Below are 17,342 nucleotides of genomic sequence, written 5' to 3'. Positions count from 1 at the left end.
TTGTAGACTTTTGAAGACCCTTCTTGGCGGTAACAAAGAGCCAAGAATCTTAGCTTGACCAACCTTGGGGTGGTTGCCTTATGTTGTGATTTTGGCATTACTTTATCTTATGCAATGAACAAATAATCTCTTTTATGTACTTTATTTGGTGCTTGTAATGTTTTGTTTATAACACGATCACTTTATCTATAACCAAAGAACATGTTTGAATTTTGGTTGTCCTATTAGGTCAAGGCTTTTATTTTCTAAGTTAGTGATGCTGTGAAATAGATTTAGCTTTAAATCATTCCTCTCTTGCTTGTGGCTTACCACTTATAAGTTCATAATTTTTAGTGTTTTTATCCTTCCAAATGCTTATAATTTTTAGCTTCTGATTAGTTTGATATTGGCATGTTTTGAACCACGTAAACATTCATCTTCACTTTCTTTTTTCATCATTAGATCATGAGATATGTTCATTATGTGTTGGTTTATAATGCTTCTTACGTTTATGCTTGTCTTGCAGCCATAATCTTCATCAACAGAGTACCAGTGGGGTCGTTGTGCAAATCCACATATTGTCTATGTCAAGGGACAACAAAGCTTAAGAAAGGGAAAATGTCAAAGACATCCAACACCAATAACCGTTACCAATTTTCTCGGGAGCACATTTTTCATATCTACTATATATATACTGAATTATATCCATGTCTTCCTTTTTATGCCTTGGATAGCTAGATACGTTTTTATGCAACCCTATGTATAAAAGTGAAATTTAAGTCATTTTGTAAAAAGAGTTCATTCTTGAGAGTTGAGGATAGGGCTTGTGAACGAGATGGCTATGGAGATGAGAGCTTCACCGTTCATTGTAACTAACGTTTGAGCTCAAATGGAAGGCTAAGTCTCACTACTCTTCTCTCTTTTATCTCATGTGTTAATGATTCTTTCATTGGAAGGCTTCATCATTCGTTGTAAATAACGTTGGAGCTCAAATGGAAGGCTAAGTCTCCCTACTCTTCTCTCTTTTATCTCATGTGTTAATGATTATTTATTTTGTGTATTAGAATTCTCTAATTAGCATTGAATCACTCGCATGTATCTAAATGCTTGTGTGTCATGATGAGAGTGTATGAGCTTGTGTTTGCATGAGATTAGAATAAGATTAGAGTGGGCTTGTGCAAGTTTAGGCATGTATCTAAATGCTTGTGTGTCATGATGAGAGTGTATGAGCTTGTGTTTGCATGAGATTAGAATAAGATTAGAGTGGGCTTGTGCAAGTTTAGGCATTGCATTGCTCCAATTAGTGTTTCTTGAGTGTATCTTGCATGACAAGTGATTGCTAGGATTAATGAGAACGAGATTCCATACCTACATGCTCTAGTGATCCTCCAGATTTATATTATGTTGGTGGATTGTGCACTATGCTACGACCTTCAACACCCACATAAAAGTTTAAAGAAACTCAACGTGACAAATACTTTCGTACTAGTTCAATGAGCTATTTATCGTGAAGAAAGATGAGTATTAAATTGAGGGCCCCAATGAGCTATTCATCTTGGAGAAAGATGTTATGAGGGTGGCTATATGGATAATTCTATTGCAAATCTTCTAGGAGCAAGACTTATCAACAATTGTTCATGCTTCTAAAAAGGGGCAATGCTAGCTATCTATATAATGCCACATTTGAGATCCATAGAGATCATGAAAGTTTGAAATGGTGGTCAAGTCAATTTGAGCTAAAAGATAACCTAAAAGCTCGACGTAACTCATCGATCTAGGAGAGACTCTTAGTAACAATTATTCATGCTTCTAAAAAGGAGAAACACTATCTAAATAGTGCCACATTAAGGTTCGTAGAGATCATGAAATTTTGAAATGGTAGTCAAGTCAAAACGAGCTAAAGGTACCCTAAAAACTTGATGAGCAAAGATCTTGTAGTGAAAAATATATATGCGGTGGCAGATGCCTTGTGTTGCGTGTATATGACAAAGGAGTTAATTTTTGATGACATCTATACATGCTTTATGTGAGCATGGTGCATCTTTCACTAAAATATGGCATGTCGTTTGCCATCACACTCTTACTTCATAACAACCATGTCTCTTACCGGAGCAAAGTGTTAATTGGAGACATTTAGACTAGAGAAGAAGAACATTTATTTTGTCAAGGACTTCCTTGAAGGTATGAATGTCATATTGAAGATAGCAAGAGAAAGCATCCATTGCACATGATAACATCAAGGCAGATGCTAAAAAAAGGTATAGGACTATCAACTTTGAACAAATTGAGTTTGGTTTCTTATAGATTCTTGTGCAGTCAAAAACCATGAGAACAAGAAAGTATAGTGGACCTATTAAAATCCTTTAAAAAATATTGGGAATATAGTTTACAAACTTGAGTTTCTTGAAACTTCTCAAGTTTATCGCGTGTTTCATGTCATAAGGTTGAAGGGCGCCCTTCATACTGAGGAGAATGTATAACAGACCCTTTGAAATTCATAAAAGGATTGGGAATGTACCTAAGTTGCTTGAAACTTCTCAAGTGCATCCGATGTTTCATGCTAGTAGCTTGAAGGAGTCAACTTGAGGAGAATGCACTTTCCTCCAATGTTTGTAGAGCTTGCAGAGCCACCTAGAGATTCACGTGAACTTGAAAAATCCTAGAATATAAGGATCAATATAATTGGGCACACATAATAAAAAGAGATTCTAGTTCAATATAAAGATACAAATGAGGATGCATATATTGAAACGATGTAATCTTATTACATAGGTTTTTCCGCAAAAAAAAGGACAAAAAATCTTCTTTTTTTAGTCGAACGGGCGGGGGGAGGTGGTTGGGGGTTGGTTGAGCTCACCCATTTGAGTGCAACGGCATACATAGACAATGGGGGTGATACCGTCCGCAATGGAATGCAGATTACTACATATAGCATGGTGATTAGATGCAGTATTATCATTCCCTCTATGGTTGGGTGGAGAGCCATGCTTCGATCTCCTTCATGAATAGCGCATAGATTATGCGTTTTGACCAAAGCGCTAACAAATTCTTACAAACATAAGAAGCACCTCTCATATGCTATAGCATGCCTTGCTTGAAAAAGTATCCTAAGTCCTTGCCATATGCATCACAATGTACCTCAAATGGCCTTGAGAGGTCTTATAAAACTAGCTTTTCCATTAGCTTTAGGAAGGCCTCACTCTCCTTAGCAATCCACTACTATTGGACCTTTGTCTTGATCAACTCAGGTAGTCAAGCTATGGTTGAGGAATCATCATAGGGTGAGGCCACTCTTTGCGTATCCTTAGCTTCTAGTAGATCCATGTATGTGCATATGTTTTTAAAGATATTATGACCCAATTTGAGGTATTCGGCAAAAAGATCCACTCATTTTTCCATTATAAGCAAATAGTTAGCATGTCGTCCTTTGGAAACAACCCTTAGGTGATGTTCACTTTTTGAGTTTAACTAGTACATGCAAGAAATACATGAGAGAGGAGCTCACTCGTGGATGGGGGCAGATTGGACCCAATCTCTGTGCATCGTCTTCAACTTCCTTGTTTTGTTCTTGTGTGCAATCTCCGTGCGTGACCGTACTGTGTTTGCATATCACTGTGCGCGACGAAGTCCCACCTTATGATATGCTCCAAGTCACATTGTTCGAATAGGATCACATTGTTCGAATAGGATCTGGCATTCAAAATATGTATGTAACATCATTTCTAGCCAAGTAATATCCTAAGAAAGCATGACGATATCTCTAGAGATCCTCTTAGTGGTTTTTGAGTGCATAATACTTTTAGCATGGTAGCAAATATATGTAAAACATGATTAACCTAGTTTAGGGATGCTTTTGCAAGAAGCTCTTTTGTGACTCCACCATGATGAACTAGAAAGTTGGCAGGATAAATGCTCGTATGTCTTACAATTATTATTGTTGCACCAGAATGCAAGCGTATTGGTGTTGGGTTTGACTCCCCTCTGCAATTTAATTGACACTTAACCTTAGGAGTTAATATGCTGATAAGGAGGCTTGGACAGCCCTTCCATATAGGGGCTAGCTTTACCTTACGTAGGTTGGGTACTTCGTATGTGGGTTGAAAAAAAATCGTGTGTGATAACTCATCCGGTTGTGAATCACTAGAGCACTGTTGCTCTACTCTTTAAGCTCAGACATATCTTGCACAACTAGCTCTACACATGCAATGTTTGAGCATGTTGGAGCTCATCCGTAAAAGAGACGTCTCATCGCTCGCTCTCTAATGTAGTAGAGACAATACCATCTCATCCATGAGAAACATGCAATGGGTATACCATGCCACTCCTTGCACCTCTGGCAATCACTAGCGAGCCCCAACGCATCTGAAAAGAATGCTCTCCAAGCAATACATGACATCCACTCTCTCTCAATTGTCTCACTAAGATAAAGCTCTATCTCAACTCAAGAACATAACGCACATGAAAGCGTATAAGATACACCACTAGGCAATGATACGCAAACATATTTTGGGCCAACAACTATGGAAAGTAGCGCCGCTATCTAATAACAATCGCAAAGAAAGTGCGCCATCTATAAGACAAAGTAAGCTGGAGGTAAATTAGAGGTCAATGTGACAACACCGTCACAATCATACTCAATCGTTGCAATTGCCTCTCTAACTAGCGTCATCACTAAATCTGCATCACAAAAATGACTCCTATTGACTCATACGCCAAAAGCAACGACGTCTAATGTCCCCTGTATGACCACAATGCTAACATCTCAAATGTCGACATGACCGAGACCTCCATTTCTCATGAGTCATCACTATAGACTCAAAAATGTCATCCATAGCAAATATCACAGTGAGTATCTAGAAACCAACGATCGCATATGCATCAAAGTGCAAGAACTCGACCACGACATCAAAGAGACATCCACATATCCATACGTGCACCGCGCATATGCATAGACATAGAGCTAGCAAACGCTCATGTATCCTAGAGTGAATAAATATGTTGCAAAATCCCTGTAACTGCCAATATAAACTTGTATTCAGTAGTACCTGTGAACTTGTAGAAGCAATGAACGAAGCCAACATATGGCTATGCACAAACTAAAGTCACATGGCATACATGAAGCGAAAATTGAGGCTGCAAAAAATCTCTGATGACCATACTTGCCGGGTCCTCTAGATGTAGTCCTACTCCTGTCTCCACCTGCTGCTCAATGTCGAATTCACTGACCATGTGCGCTCTATACCGCCTCCAGCTATGCTCGGGTGTGTAATGAGTAGTGTGTGGCCAAATGTGTGTACACCCCACCGTTAACGTCGATGCCAAAAACCTCTCCTCAGACAGATCCAAATGCTCTAACCAGAATCCACCTATACACGAGTGTGCTCACTCAAATCCGCTATGGATGCTCTACCCTTGGTGGCCTACCTGCTTGTTATGTGTGCTATGCACACCCCATCACAAGCGCTCTCAAGCTCCTGCCCACCTTGGAAGGTTTTTCACCAATGCTACCCTTTCCAAAATCTGAAGCGATGCTCTTGTTTCACAACGCCACTGGTTGGAGTTCAGCATTGCCTAAAAAACCCTAACGCTACAAATTTTAACTTTCCAACATTGGCCTGGCGAACTTTAATTCTATTAATTTAGCTTCACAGTGGGGTTGCTTCTTGTGTTTTAAAAATAATCATTTTGCCTACTCGTAGCGCTGTTGAATTCTCCCGCTAATGGATTCTTGTCTTGAGCACTTTTGCTCCACATTCCACAAAGCATACATTTGTTCTCTGATTTGAGCTCTACTAAACCCACACAAGCACACAATAGCTATGAAATTTATCTACACAAAGCTCTCAAGCTTCTATTTTCTGCTAATTCTCTATGCCTAAGGTGTGCAACTTTAGCTCGCCTCAAACCTCGTGCATGGGCGAAGAAGGTGATGGAGATAGGACTCTCCCCCCCCCCTCTGATACCAGTTGAATGCTGCTAGTGCAGGGAGCACGTAGTGCGTGCAAAGGAGAAGCAGGAGACACACAGTAGGTAGAGCAACCTCTTCTCGACTTGTGTGAGAGAGAGCTCCTTATTCTTTATCTATGACGAATAAGAACGTACACATCGGTGGGCACCTAGACCCCTAGTGCATACAGCAACGCCTTTGCCCCAACATTTTTGTGTGTATTGACACACATTTTTTTAGCCTTTCATTGCATGCTACATTGGTTGGAATAGATAAGGAAGATAAAGTTGAATGTGTTTGTTTCTGCAATAACTGTTCTTTATAGTTCAAGGTTTGTTGCATGTGCATTTAGCATCTTAGACATATCTTTATAACATTTCTTCCTATGCCTATTGCATACCTTTTGTCAATATCTAAGGGTACCATGGTTTCCTTACTCAATGGGTCATATTTTCGCACAAATGACACTTCCACCTTTTCTGGACTTTCATTGATGACATTATATTGTGTTCCCAAAATTCTGCAATCCAAGAGAGGCAAAACACTAGGTAAGTAATTGCGTCAATAAACTGTATCAAACTTGAGGGAAAACGGGTAGAAATTCCTTTCTTTTAGCGGTCAGTAAAAGCATCCTATATTGATTCCTAACCTTGAATCTACTACTTCTGTAAAAAACATTGTTGTCATAAATGAGACTTTTGCTTTTCCAATTTGAGAAATTTAGAAAGTACTATGACAACTGTTAATCCTCATTATCAATGAGCATGCTTATAAAAGACAACACAATAAAGCCTCCCATAAATCTCATAAAAGAGGCTCGTACCTTTGTACAAGATGCTATGAAGCTAACAAGTTTATTTGTCTCTCATCTTATGTGAAAGAGCTTTTATGGTTGAGAAAATAGAAGACATCTACCTTCTAAAAACTTAGTATATAACCTCCTAAATTTTAATAAAGAATGTGCTTCACAGCATAGTCAATCTAGCTTTGCATGCACTTCCAATAAAAATACACATTCTTCATCTACAAGGAGATACATGAGCAAGTGCATTTGAATCACACACACACAAACAAACAAAATAAGCATGTCAAGAGGAAAGGGGTAGTTGTGCTTTTAATTGACGTCCTAATAAGGGGGAGAGTCATTTGAATCTTTGTTTGGCTAACAGTTATACGCTTATCATGGTAAAGCTAAAAAATTGAAAAAAAAACTTACACGTCGAAGATAAATGGTCCATTTGGCACACTCCAATTTAAATCCCAATATCTGCAAAAAATCCCTCTTCTATAAAGAATAGTACTTCCAAACTTTCCAAAAAATGTAAACAGAACTTTCACTTTGGCATGATAATAGTTTTATGCTTTAAACAGGGACATTCATCAAGGGGCCAAAGGTTAGCTGTTGGAAAAAAGGCAACCTCTTGTTTATAACTCAAGCAGGTATCACAGTGCCACGTGGAAGAACCGATAGAGAAAAGCGGCAAAGTAGCTGCTGTAAAACCTGTCGGGATTCGTGCCGCAAATTGCGGGCTGCTGATGTGGCAGCACAACCAGCTATTTTCAGGGGAGCTTTTTGGCAGTTGGATAGTGCTAAAGACTAGAGTCTCCTGCTGAGCAACAATCGGGTCTCCTAAGATGAGATTGAAATACACCCACCATCCTTGATGGGAAGGTAAAGTAGTCTGTCCCTCGATCAAGGCATGCCAATCGGGTGGAATGGCCTCATCAATCTCTCTCATACGAGCGGTAACCCCTCTGCGAATCCCATAGGTTGCGCCAATATTATGTGTCTCAACAAAGAAAGCATCTGACCAACGACGTAAAGAGCTTGCCAATCCGTCATCCCATCTATAGCCCAATCAATGTGAGTCCTCTCACCTAGCTGACGGCCTCTCACATTTGGATTCCATACAAGTGGCTGCCTCGCTACCTCCTCGACAGAAGAAGATAGGTGTTGGATCAAAGCAAGGCATAAGTCCTTCCAAATCCGCAGCAAGCAGCACATAAATGGTGACAAATGGGACGTATCCAAGGGTGTATCTCGGAAGATGAATCTGATGGTTGGGCGACGGACACCGGCAGCATCTAGAGATCCAAAACGAGAAGAGGTATGTGACAAAGCATGATGTGGAAACTCTTTCCAAGGCTTTGCCCTGAGAAACAATCTGCGTACTATGAGCTTGTCACAATCTTGGTAGCCCCAAGACGAGAATCTGACACGACACACGAGAGAACACTTCACAACTTTAAATCACAGTTAAATTTTACTCGACACGGCCTGGCGTAATTCCGTGCCCAGAGGTATCGGTCCCAAAAGCTGGCGCCCCTTTCAATATTTATTTTTATATTAATGCTTGAGCAAATTACAACACCCGAGGGGTCCTCTTCTCTCAAATGCTCCAAAGAGTGAGGCCCCTTGGGTCTATTTATTCTTACAAGGGATGCCCCAAAAGCATCTAAACTCAAAAGTAAATAGTCCCAAAAAGCATCTAAAATCTACCCCAAAAAGCAAGCAGTACAATTTGCAGAATTCCGTACAATAGCCATGTCAACATGCTGCCACATGGCACCTGTCAGCACATATTGCAGGTTCTGCCGTACAGTTTGTCACGTCATCTATCCGTACAATTTCTGCCACTTCATCAATTGCGTCATCATTTTGTGACATCCCCCTCTTGAAAGAATTGTAATTGCAAAACAGACATAAGCCATAAACCATTTTAGTAGATACTGACTCTAAGTACCGACGCACTAGACGACACAAATCCAGCACTTGTACAAAGATGACATTCACATCACATTCAAATCATATCACATAGAATCCATTCTGATCTAGGATCATGATTCTGTTAAAGTTTAGGCATCTCAAGTGAACTGCCCACTGTGAACCCAATATTTATTTTGGCTTTTAGGGATTTATTTCACTTATTTGTCAAAGTCTGGGTGGGGCAATTTACTGAGGTTTCTATATAAGAAACCCTCAACCCCCATTGTATTATGATCAGTTATCTCATTGCCTTCTCTCTCTCTCTCTCTCTCTCTCTCTCTCTCTCTCTCTCTCTTACCTTGGTCTACACGCTTCCGCATCGCCGACTTTGACATGGTATCAAAGCAAGAGATGGCATAGACCTTGGCAGAGCGAGGCGTCCCGGAGAAGACAAAGAAGGACTGCACAGCGCTGAATTCTGCCTTGCTGGTTGCCTGCGTTTTCCAACAACCTGGCGTTTTCTCCTTCTGCTGTCCAGCATGAAGGATTCTGCCCTTCCCTACCCTCTTCTCACAGCGAATCTGCCCAGCAGTGCTACCGTTTCAAAAACGTACCATTTGCTGGAGTTCCACCTGCTGCCCTGCCCTCTTCTTAGCACGGAAACCTGCCCTGCTGTCTAGCGTTTTGAAAAACTTGCAACTGGTGTTTTTTCCTCTGCAAAGGCCAGCGTTTTAAAAAATCTGCCCTGGTGTTTTTGAAGGAAACCAGTCAGCAGAGTTTTTGAAGGCCTAGCATTTTTGAACAGCGGGGAGACCCAAGAGAAGGGCATCGGAGGAGGAGTTTTTGTGCGGCACTTTTGGTGCGGTAAAGAGGGGTCTGCTGGAGCGGCGTGGGAGTGGCAAAGGAGGGAAGAACTTGTGCGGCTTGGGATTTGTGCGACCAGATTTTGGAGTGCGAGACGGTACACACACCAGGAGTTTGCAACTTCATGATGGCTCCCTCTTGCTCGAGCGCCAACGACAAATTGAACGGCAGCAACTACGCTCGTTGAAATTTGATTATGCGGCTTTGGTTTACTCGAAAGGGTTATGGGATATTGTCGACGGCACGGAGCCTCATCCCACGAGGGATTCCAACAACAAGTACACCCGCCTTCAAGATGAAGAGCACCTCCAATCGTGTGTCGATTAGGATGCGTCCAATGCGAAGGCGATGTCGGCCATTGCGGAATCTCTTGCGCTTATCTCCAGCCATTAAGACCTTGAAGACTGCCAGCGAAATGTGATTCAAGCTTGATAGAATGTTTGATCGAGATTCCACGATGCGAGCAGTCACCCTTCTTGGACAGTTATTTGGAATCCATTTCCCCCGAGAAAGTTCCATGCAATCATTTCTGATGAAGATTAAAGTTGTGCATGATCAACTGGCAACTATGAAGAGTGCACTTATCCTTACGAAGTTGCCTACAGAGTATGAAACGGTGGCTAGAACCCTACGGCTACAAGTCACGAAGGAAAAGCTGGAATTTGATGATCTCAGCTCTTTTCTCTTTGAGGAGGAAGCCGTGTGTCACATGACACATCCAACCCTATGTGTCTGTGGACAAGCTACAACATGACCAGGGTTTAGTTCAGTCAAGTCGGTCAGGAAGTGATCTGGCACTTTTGTGAGTCTGTTCGCAGACCGTGCATGTCCAGATTAGATGCATATCCTCTGGTTGCACACAGCATGACCATCAGATTCCAGTCAGATTCCATCAGTAGCATTTTTACAATGCATAGATCTATTTTCCCTATTTTTCACTTATTATTTTTAAGTGACTTTTGTTGGGAACTAGGTAGGGCAATTTTGCTAATGAAATATATAAGTAAACCTAGGCTAGCACTAATTGGCAGAAGAGGCAGCAGGAGCACAAGCTCAACAGGCAACTTCTCAACAAGAACCCCCTTGGTGGCGTTTTTCCTCCAAGCAAAGACTCCCCTTCATCTAGCGTTTTCATCAGCAAGCTTCATCGCCAAGACAACCTCAGCCTAGCTTTTTTCATGATAGCATCATCGCCAGAAGACGACTTCAGCCTGGCGTTTTTCCAGAAGCCCAAATCGCCCCTTTGCATGGCGTTTCTCAACAGATCAAGAAGCAGCAGATTTCAGTCTTTTACCACCTAAAGGAGTAGCAGATTTCAACCATCAGAGACCCAGCCATATCAGCGTTTTTGGTTCCAATGATTTGCAGCCATTAGCATTTTTGGGACAGCAGCAAATCTGCGACAGATTTCAGCCAGTAGCGTTTTTGGACAGCAGTACAAAAGCATCAGTTTTCAGCCCTTAGATCGGTCTCGCCATCCCCGTGGTCGTCATCGATCTAGCCTAGACTTGCATCAGTCACATGCATGCACTTTGTACGAGTTTGTGCAATCAATAGTAGACCACTCTCGCCGACGAGAGTGGGGCCTTCAGAGGAGGGTTTTACAACGTCTCTGGTGTCGTATTCTCTTCTCTCTCTATCTCTTAGTCTCATACACTCTCATGCACAGTGTCCATTCACTTTGTTCGTGATCATTGCACTCTCTCATTAAGAACGAAAGGCTCTCCCTTCCGTAAGTAAAAGGAACCTTGAGCACAGTACGGAGCACTCATCTTGAGCAAAGTTCAAACATTCATTCCGTTGCACCTTACATTGGTATCAGAGCTTTGGCAGTGTTCTGTATCAGTCAAGGAAAGAACCACATAATTTTTTTTGCTTGTTGCGGTCGCACGTAACCTAAGTCCTCTTGGGCGTGCCGATTCCTAATCGTGTTTTTGAAGAGTGACAGGAAACCCACGAAAGAAGGGCTTGTCCAGCCTCCCCTTGTGCCTCTTTTCACTCATTGAGAGCGGACCGTGCACTTAGCAGCCGGCCAATCGACGTGAGGTGGGAAAAAGCAACCTTGGTGTGAGCGCAAGGCCACCAAGGGGTGTGCCCGCGGAAAAGAGAAGAACTTGGGTGAAGAGAAGATCCTTCTCTAACACAGATTGCAAGCGAAAGAAGAACCTCAAGAACCTCAAGACCCGCAAGAACCTCAAGAACCCCAAGAACCAAGACCCCCAAGAACCCAAGTTCCTTGTAAACTTAAGAACCCAAGACTTCAGTGGATGGTCATCACTCAAAGCAGAATGGATACTTCACTTGGAGGTGATGAGCATGAGAGAGGCGAAGAAGAATTTTCCCCACCATAAGGTTTTTCCGACCCTCCCCCTTCCCCATCTACGCCAAGGATTGCACTAACTCCTATGGAGGAGTTGGAGCAGAGTTTATGGACAGGAAGTTAGAACGCGAAGCCAGAAGAGTAGAAAGAATGGCAGAATTTGATCGCAGACACGCAGAAAGAAAAGCAAAAAGAAAGGCAGCCATAGAGCGTGAGCATGAGCAAGCGCGACACATGCAAGAGTTGTTGCGACTCTTTTCTCAAGTGCAAGCACAGATGCAAGAGATTTGGGAAAAGGAGACTCTCTCAGTCTCTTCTTCTCCAAAGCATGATACACAGGATTTGCATGATGATAAGCATGATGATTTGAATGACAATGATAAGCATGATGATTTGGATGATAATGATGAGCATAATGATTTGCATGATCAAGATGTGATTTCTCACAAGCATGATGATTTGCATGAAAATGATGTGATTGTTCCCAAGGATGATGTGTTAGTTGATACTTTCTCTAGTGAAGCTAACCTCATTGCAGATTCGATCAGTCACGAAGAACCGATCTTGGCTCTCAAGCCTAGGTCCAAAGAACCCTTACAGGAAGTATTATGTGTTCGCATGATTCATACGCACGCATTGTTCGAGTGTTTCATTCGTGATCGTTTCCTGTATTTTAATCAACGTCTTTATGTGATCCCTTTTCCTAGGCATGACATATTGTACGTTGAGCACGTTTCACTCATGAATCAACACGGATCTATGCGGATTATTCATGAAAAGCTGAAAAGTATGCATTTAAGGAATTCACATTCCATGTCTCTTCCTTGGCACGACACAGTTTCAGAAAGAGCACAAGAAAGATTGAGCATCAAGCATAGGCATTTCCATTGTGTTTTGCCACAGTTGATTGATTTAGATCAACACGACAAGATTCGATCTCATTGTTTGCATGTGTGTGGTGAACGACTTGGCACTCCATCTCTTTGTTCATCTACATTGCATGCACAGTCTCTGAGGAAGACGAGATTTTTTCCACTCACTTTACATAGAATAGGTATGTTCATGTTTTTGTGTTGGAAATGGTTTCAAGAATTTTCAGCCATGGAGATTCTTGAAGAAGAAAGAAGCATGACTCTAGACGAAGTTGAAGCATCGAAGGAGCCACACAAGACTGTGTCGCTTTCGGCACGGCCCAAAGAAGCAAGCATTGCAGACCTTTATGAAGTTCAAGTGCCGCACGACCCACACATCAGAGTGGGCCTGCGAAGAGTCCCTTCCAGGATTCCGGATGCTATTGGCGATCTCCCTCAACGCCATACAATTCGGTACCAGTACCTCACTTTGAAAAGGAGGGGATGTCACGTGACACATCCAGCCCTATGTGTCCGTGGACAAGCTACAACATGACCAGGGTTTAGTTCAATCAAGTCAGTCTAGAATAGGAAGTGATCTGGCACTTTTGTGAGTCTGTTCGCAGACCGTGCATGTCCAGACACTTCGATTAGATGCATATCCTCTGGTTGCACACAACATGACCATCAGATTCCAGTCAGATCCCATCAGTAGCATTTTTACAATGCATAGATCTATGTTCCCTATTTTTGACATTTTTCACTTATTATTTTTAAGTGACTTTTGTTGGGAATTAGGTAGGGCAATTTTGTTGATGAAATATATAAGTAAACCTAGGCTAGCACTAATTGGCAGAAGAGGCAGCAGGACAACAAGCTCAACAGGCAACTTCTCAACAAGAACCCCCTTGGTGGCGTTTTTCCTCCAAGCAAAGACTCCCCTTCATCTAGCATTTTCATCAGCAAGCTTCATCGCCAAGACAACCTCAGCCTAGCGTTTTTCATCATAGCATCATTGCCAAAAGACGACTTCAGCCTGGCGTTTTTCTAGAATCCCAAATCGCCCCTTTGCATGGCGTTTTTCAGCAGATCAAGAACCAGCAAATTTCAGCCTTTTACCACCTAAAGGAACAGCAGATTTCAGCCATCAGAGACCTAGCCATATCAGCGTTTTTGGTTCCAATGATTTGCAGCCATTAGCGTTTTTCGGACAGCAGCAAATCTGCGACAGATTTCAGCCAGTAGCGTTTTTGGACAGCAGTACAAAAGCATCAGTTTTCAGCCCTTAGATCGGTCTCGCCATCCCCGTCGTCATCATCGATCTAGCCTAGACTTGCATAAGTCACATGCATCCACTTTGTACGAGTTTGTGCAATCAATAGTAGACCACTCTCGCCGGCGAGAGTGGGGCCTTCAGAGGAGGGTTTTACAACGTCTCTGGTGTCGTATTCTTTTCTCTCTCTATCTCTCAGTCTCATACACTCTCATGCACAATGTCCATTCACTTTGTTAGTGATCATTGCACTCTCTCATTAAGAACGAAAGGCTCTCCCTTCCGTAAGTAAAAGGAACCTTGAGCACAGTACGGAGCACTCATCTTGAGCACAGTTTAAACATTCATCCCGCTGCACATTATATCGTGTTGGTTACTCAAGGCAAAATTCGGATTTCTGAGACGGTGGACACACATGGCGAGGCACATGCTGCTTCGGATTCCAAAAAAAGGACAAAGTACCGTTGTTACAAGTGCAACTTTACTGCTTGTCCACCCTCTTTAAATTCCTTGTTCTTTTTGCTCGTCTTCGAGAAAATCATATTGATTGGCTTTGTAAAAGTGCTTCCTTTTTCAGTAAAACGTATGGTCCTTTCGTCGTTTCTTGCCCTTTTTGTCCTTATCACTCGACTCAGAGACTGTGCGAGAGCCCTTGGGTGTCATGTGACACATCCAACCCTATGTATCCGTGGACAAGATATAGCGTGACCAAGGTTCAGTTCAGTCAAGTCGGTCTAGAATAGGAAGTGATCCGGCACTTTTGTGAGTCTGTTCGCAGACCGTGCATATCCAGACACTTAGATTAGATGCATATCCTCTACTTGCACATAGCATAATCATCAAATTACCATCAAAACCCATCAAGAGCATTTTTACAGTGCATAGACCTATTTTCCCTATTTTTGACATTTTTCACTTATTATTTTTAAGTGACTTTTGTTGGAAACTGGGTAGGGCAATTTGACTCGCCAAGTACATAAGAAAACCCTAGCGCTAGCATTTCTGGCAGAAGAGGCAGCAGGAACAACTTGTTCAACAGGCACCTTCTCAACAAGACTCCCCACCGGCGGCATAGTAGTCTCATACGGTCCCGTACGTTTTGTACGCGTACGATGATGTGCGGTACTAAACGAACTAAAAAAATTTATGATGTACGATGACGTTATGTACGTTCAAATTAAAAAAACAAATAATTCTCAAGTCTAATGGCCTAAGGCTTAGGCCTTAATACTTATAGAAACTTGACATTTGTATAGATTACAAGTTAGTAGTTACAATACTACAATGTAAAGAGTCAAGACTCAAAGACTAAAGAGAATGAGCATTACATAAACCAAAATGATCATTGAAATTTGATAAGTAGAGACTCGAAAGTCGAGAGACAAGACTCAAGATGATACAAAAAAGTGGGGGGACCAAGTGGCAAGGGCTACAAAGTACTCAAAAAGTGGCACACCATAATAGAGAGACTAAATAGTAAAGTCACTAGTCACTAGTGCTCTCATCATCTTCCTCATCTTCCTCTTTTGAGCCTTGCTCATCAACATCATCCTCTTCCTCACAAGAGTCGAAGGATGACGGCTCATGATCTCCATCACTAATGAGGTTGCCTTCATCATCATACTCTGGCTCTCGAGGCTCTCTATCCTCCATAGTGATGGCCGCCGCACAAAAGCCGCTTCCGGAGCCTCGCCGCACATAGGTCCTAGGAGCCTCCGTGGGTGTTGATGCTCTGCCTCTACCTCTTGTAGCCCTGGCACCTCTGCCTCTTGTAGCCGATGTAACTCCATGGATGACGACCTTCTTGCGTGATCGTGTGCGAGAAACCCGGCGATCAATCTTCTCAAGCTCCAAGTAGAGCTCACAAAAAATCATTTGCTCCTCAGGGTCTTGCTCTTTATTGACACTCTTTAGAGTGTCGATCGTAAGTGTGAGCTCATCCACGTTGACCTATTTGACATTTACAACATTGGACAATGAAAACATAATTAGTATCTTCCTTCACTAATGTATGTTCGCAACTCAGCAGGAGAGAGATATCTCCCTTTCTTGGGCTGATTTGGCTTTGCTTCTGCTTCGGAGGCGGTTCTTTTCTTCTTTTGAGAAGAAGTAGAAGAGGTAGGCTGCTCATGGAGAGCCTTCTGCTTAGCATGGTAAGTGCTTTGCTCCATCTTCCTGGGAGTACCCTTGTTATGTATTCCATCAGCTATGCAGGCTGATTCCATAAGTATCTACAAGTTACCTCGAGGGTAAAGCTTCATAGCCTTTTCCAAGGCTTCATGCAAACCTGCTTCAAACTTGCGCATCTTCTCCGAATCGTCAATCTTCTTGAATGGAGTGACTTTCAAGAGAACGTCCCAAAACCTATCCACATAGCGTGGAACAGTTTCGTTCTCTGACTGTGAAAGTCGATCCCATTCTTTCTTTACCTCTTCCTCATAGTCTGGAGGAAGGAACTGTGCGTAGAACTCCTTGAAAGCGGTCCAATCTTGGGGTTTGCGATCTTCCAGGATAAGGGTTAACCACCAATTGCTGGCGGTGCCTTTCAGGTACAAACTAACATGGCGAAGCTTGGATCTTTCTTTGAAATTCCCTTCAACAAATGCAACTTCAAATTGGCGGATGAAAGCCAAAGCTTTGTCATTATCACGCCGTCCATTGTAGGTGTCTAATTTCACATCTCTATCTCCCGACTTGAATGTTTTCTGCCTGTGGTGCTTCTTCTTATGGTGCTCCTTCTTTCTATGCTTAGACTCCTTGGGGACAGGAGTCCTTTCCCTTGAATGTACTTCTTGCTGCGACGGATCGTCGAGAAACATGTCTTCCGGAGAAACTATGTCTTCCAGATCCTTCATGAAAGAGAACTGAGGGGAATCAGGGGGATCCTGCTCTTGAACTTTTGGATTAAACCGCACATGACGTTCTGGAGATTTCTTCTACCTCTCATGCATATGCGGGAAGTTCCAATCAAAGGATCTTTTCTTGGTTGTGGCGCCTTTGGGTTCTGCGGAATTTCTCCCGACCCCATCGGCATTTTCTCCTTCCCTTTTTCAAGAGTATGGAGAATCTTTTGGACTTCTAGATGGGAGAGAGCTTTCTCCAACTCTTCCACCTACTGTTGAAGGAGAGAGAACTCTATCTCGCGTCCTCCCATTTCTGCAGTCTGCCAAGAGTCGTCAATCCCTTCAGGAAGAGAGAGAGGACCTTGCTCTGATACCACTGTCACAAAAATACGGAAGCGTAAACTGACGTTTAATTGCACTTCAAATACTCAAGAGAATTAGAGGGAGAGAGAAAACTTGACACTCCATTGGGGACCAGAAGATGGGCTGGTCCCCCCCCATAAAGAGAATATCTTTATTACTAAGGGAGAATCTTTACAAGCACAGGAACGGGGCATA

General features: G+C 42.4%; 1 protein-coding gene across 6 annotated transcripts in view; it reads right to left on the bottom strand.

Moving 5' to 3' along the window:
• LOC147421395 (uncharacterized) overlaps nucleotides 1-17,342 on the bottom strand; it is a 215,291-nt gene that overhangs the window by 181,997 nt on the left and 15,952 nt on the right. For all 6 annotated transcript variants that reach the window (XM_086503336.1, XM_086503337.1, XM_086503339.1 and 3 more), the window contains exons 3-4: nucleotides 7,143-7,193; nucleotides 6,327-6,446 (exon numbers count right to left, since the gene is read on the bottom strand). In XM_086503336.1, the coding sequence (XP_086359462.1) occupies nucleotides 6,327-6,446; nucleotides 7,143-7,193 (171 nt within the window). The remainder of the gene's footprint in view (nucleotides 1-6,326; nucleotides 6,447-7,142; nucleotides 7,194-17,342) is intronic.

The sequence above is a fragment of the Adiantum capillus-veneris genome, chromosome 27 (genome assembly GCF_014529385.1).
Source record: "Adiantum capillus-veneris isolate H3 chromosome 27, ASM1452938v2, whole genome shotgun sequence".
Taxonomy (NCBI): Eukaryota; Viridiplantae; Streptophyta; class Polypodiopsida; order Polypodiales; family Pteridaceae; genus Adiantum; species Adiantum capillus-veneris.
The sequence above is the reverse complement of the archived record's forward strand: the minus strand, read 5'-3'. Positions and strand labels throughout refer to the sequence as shown.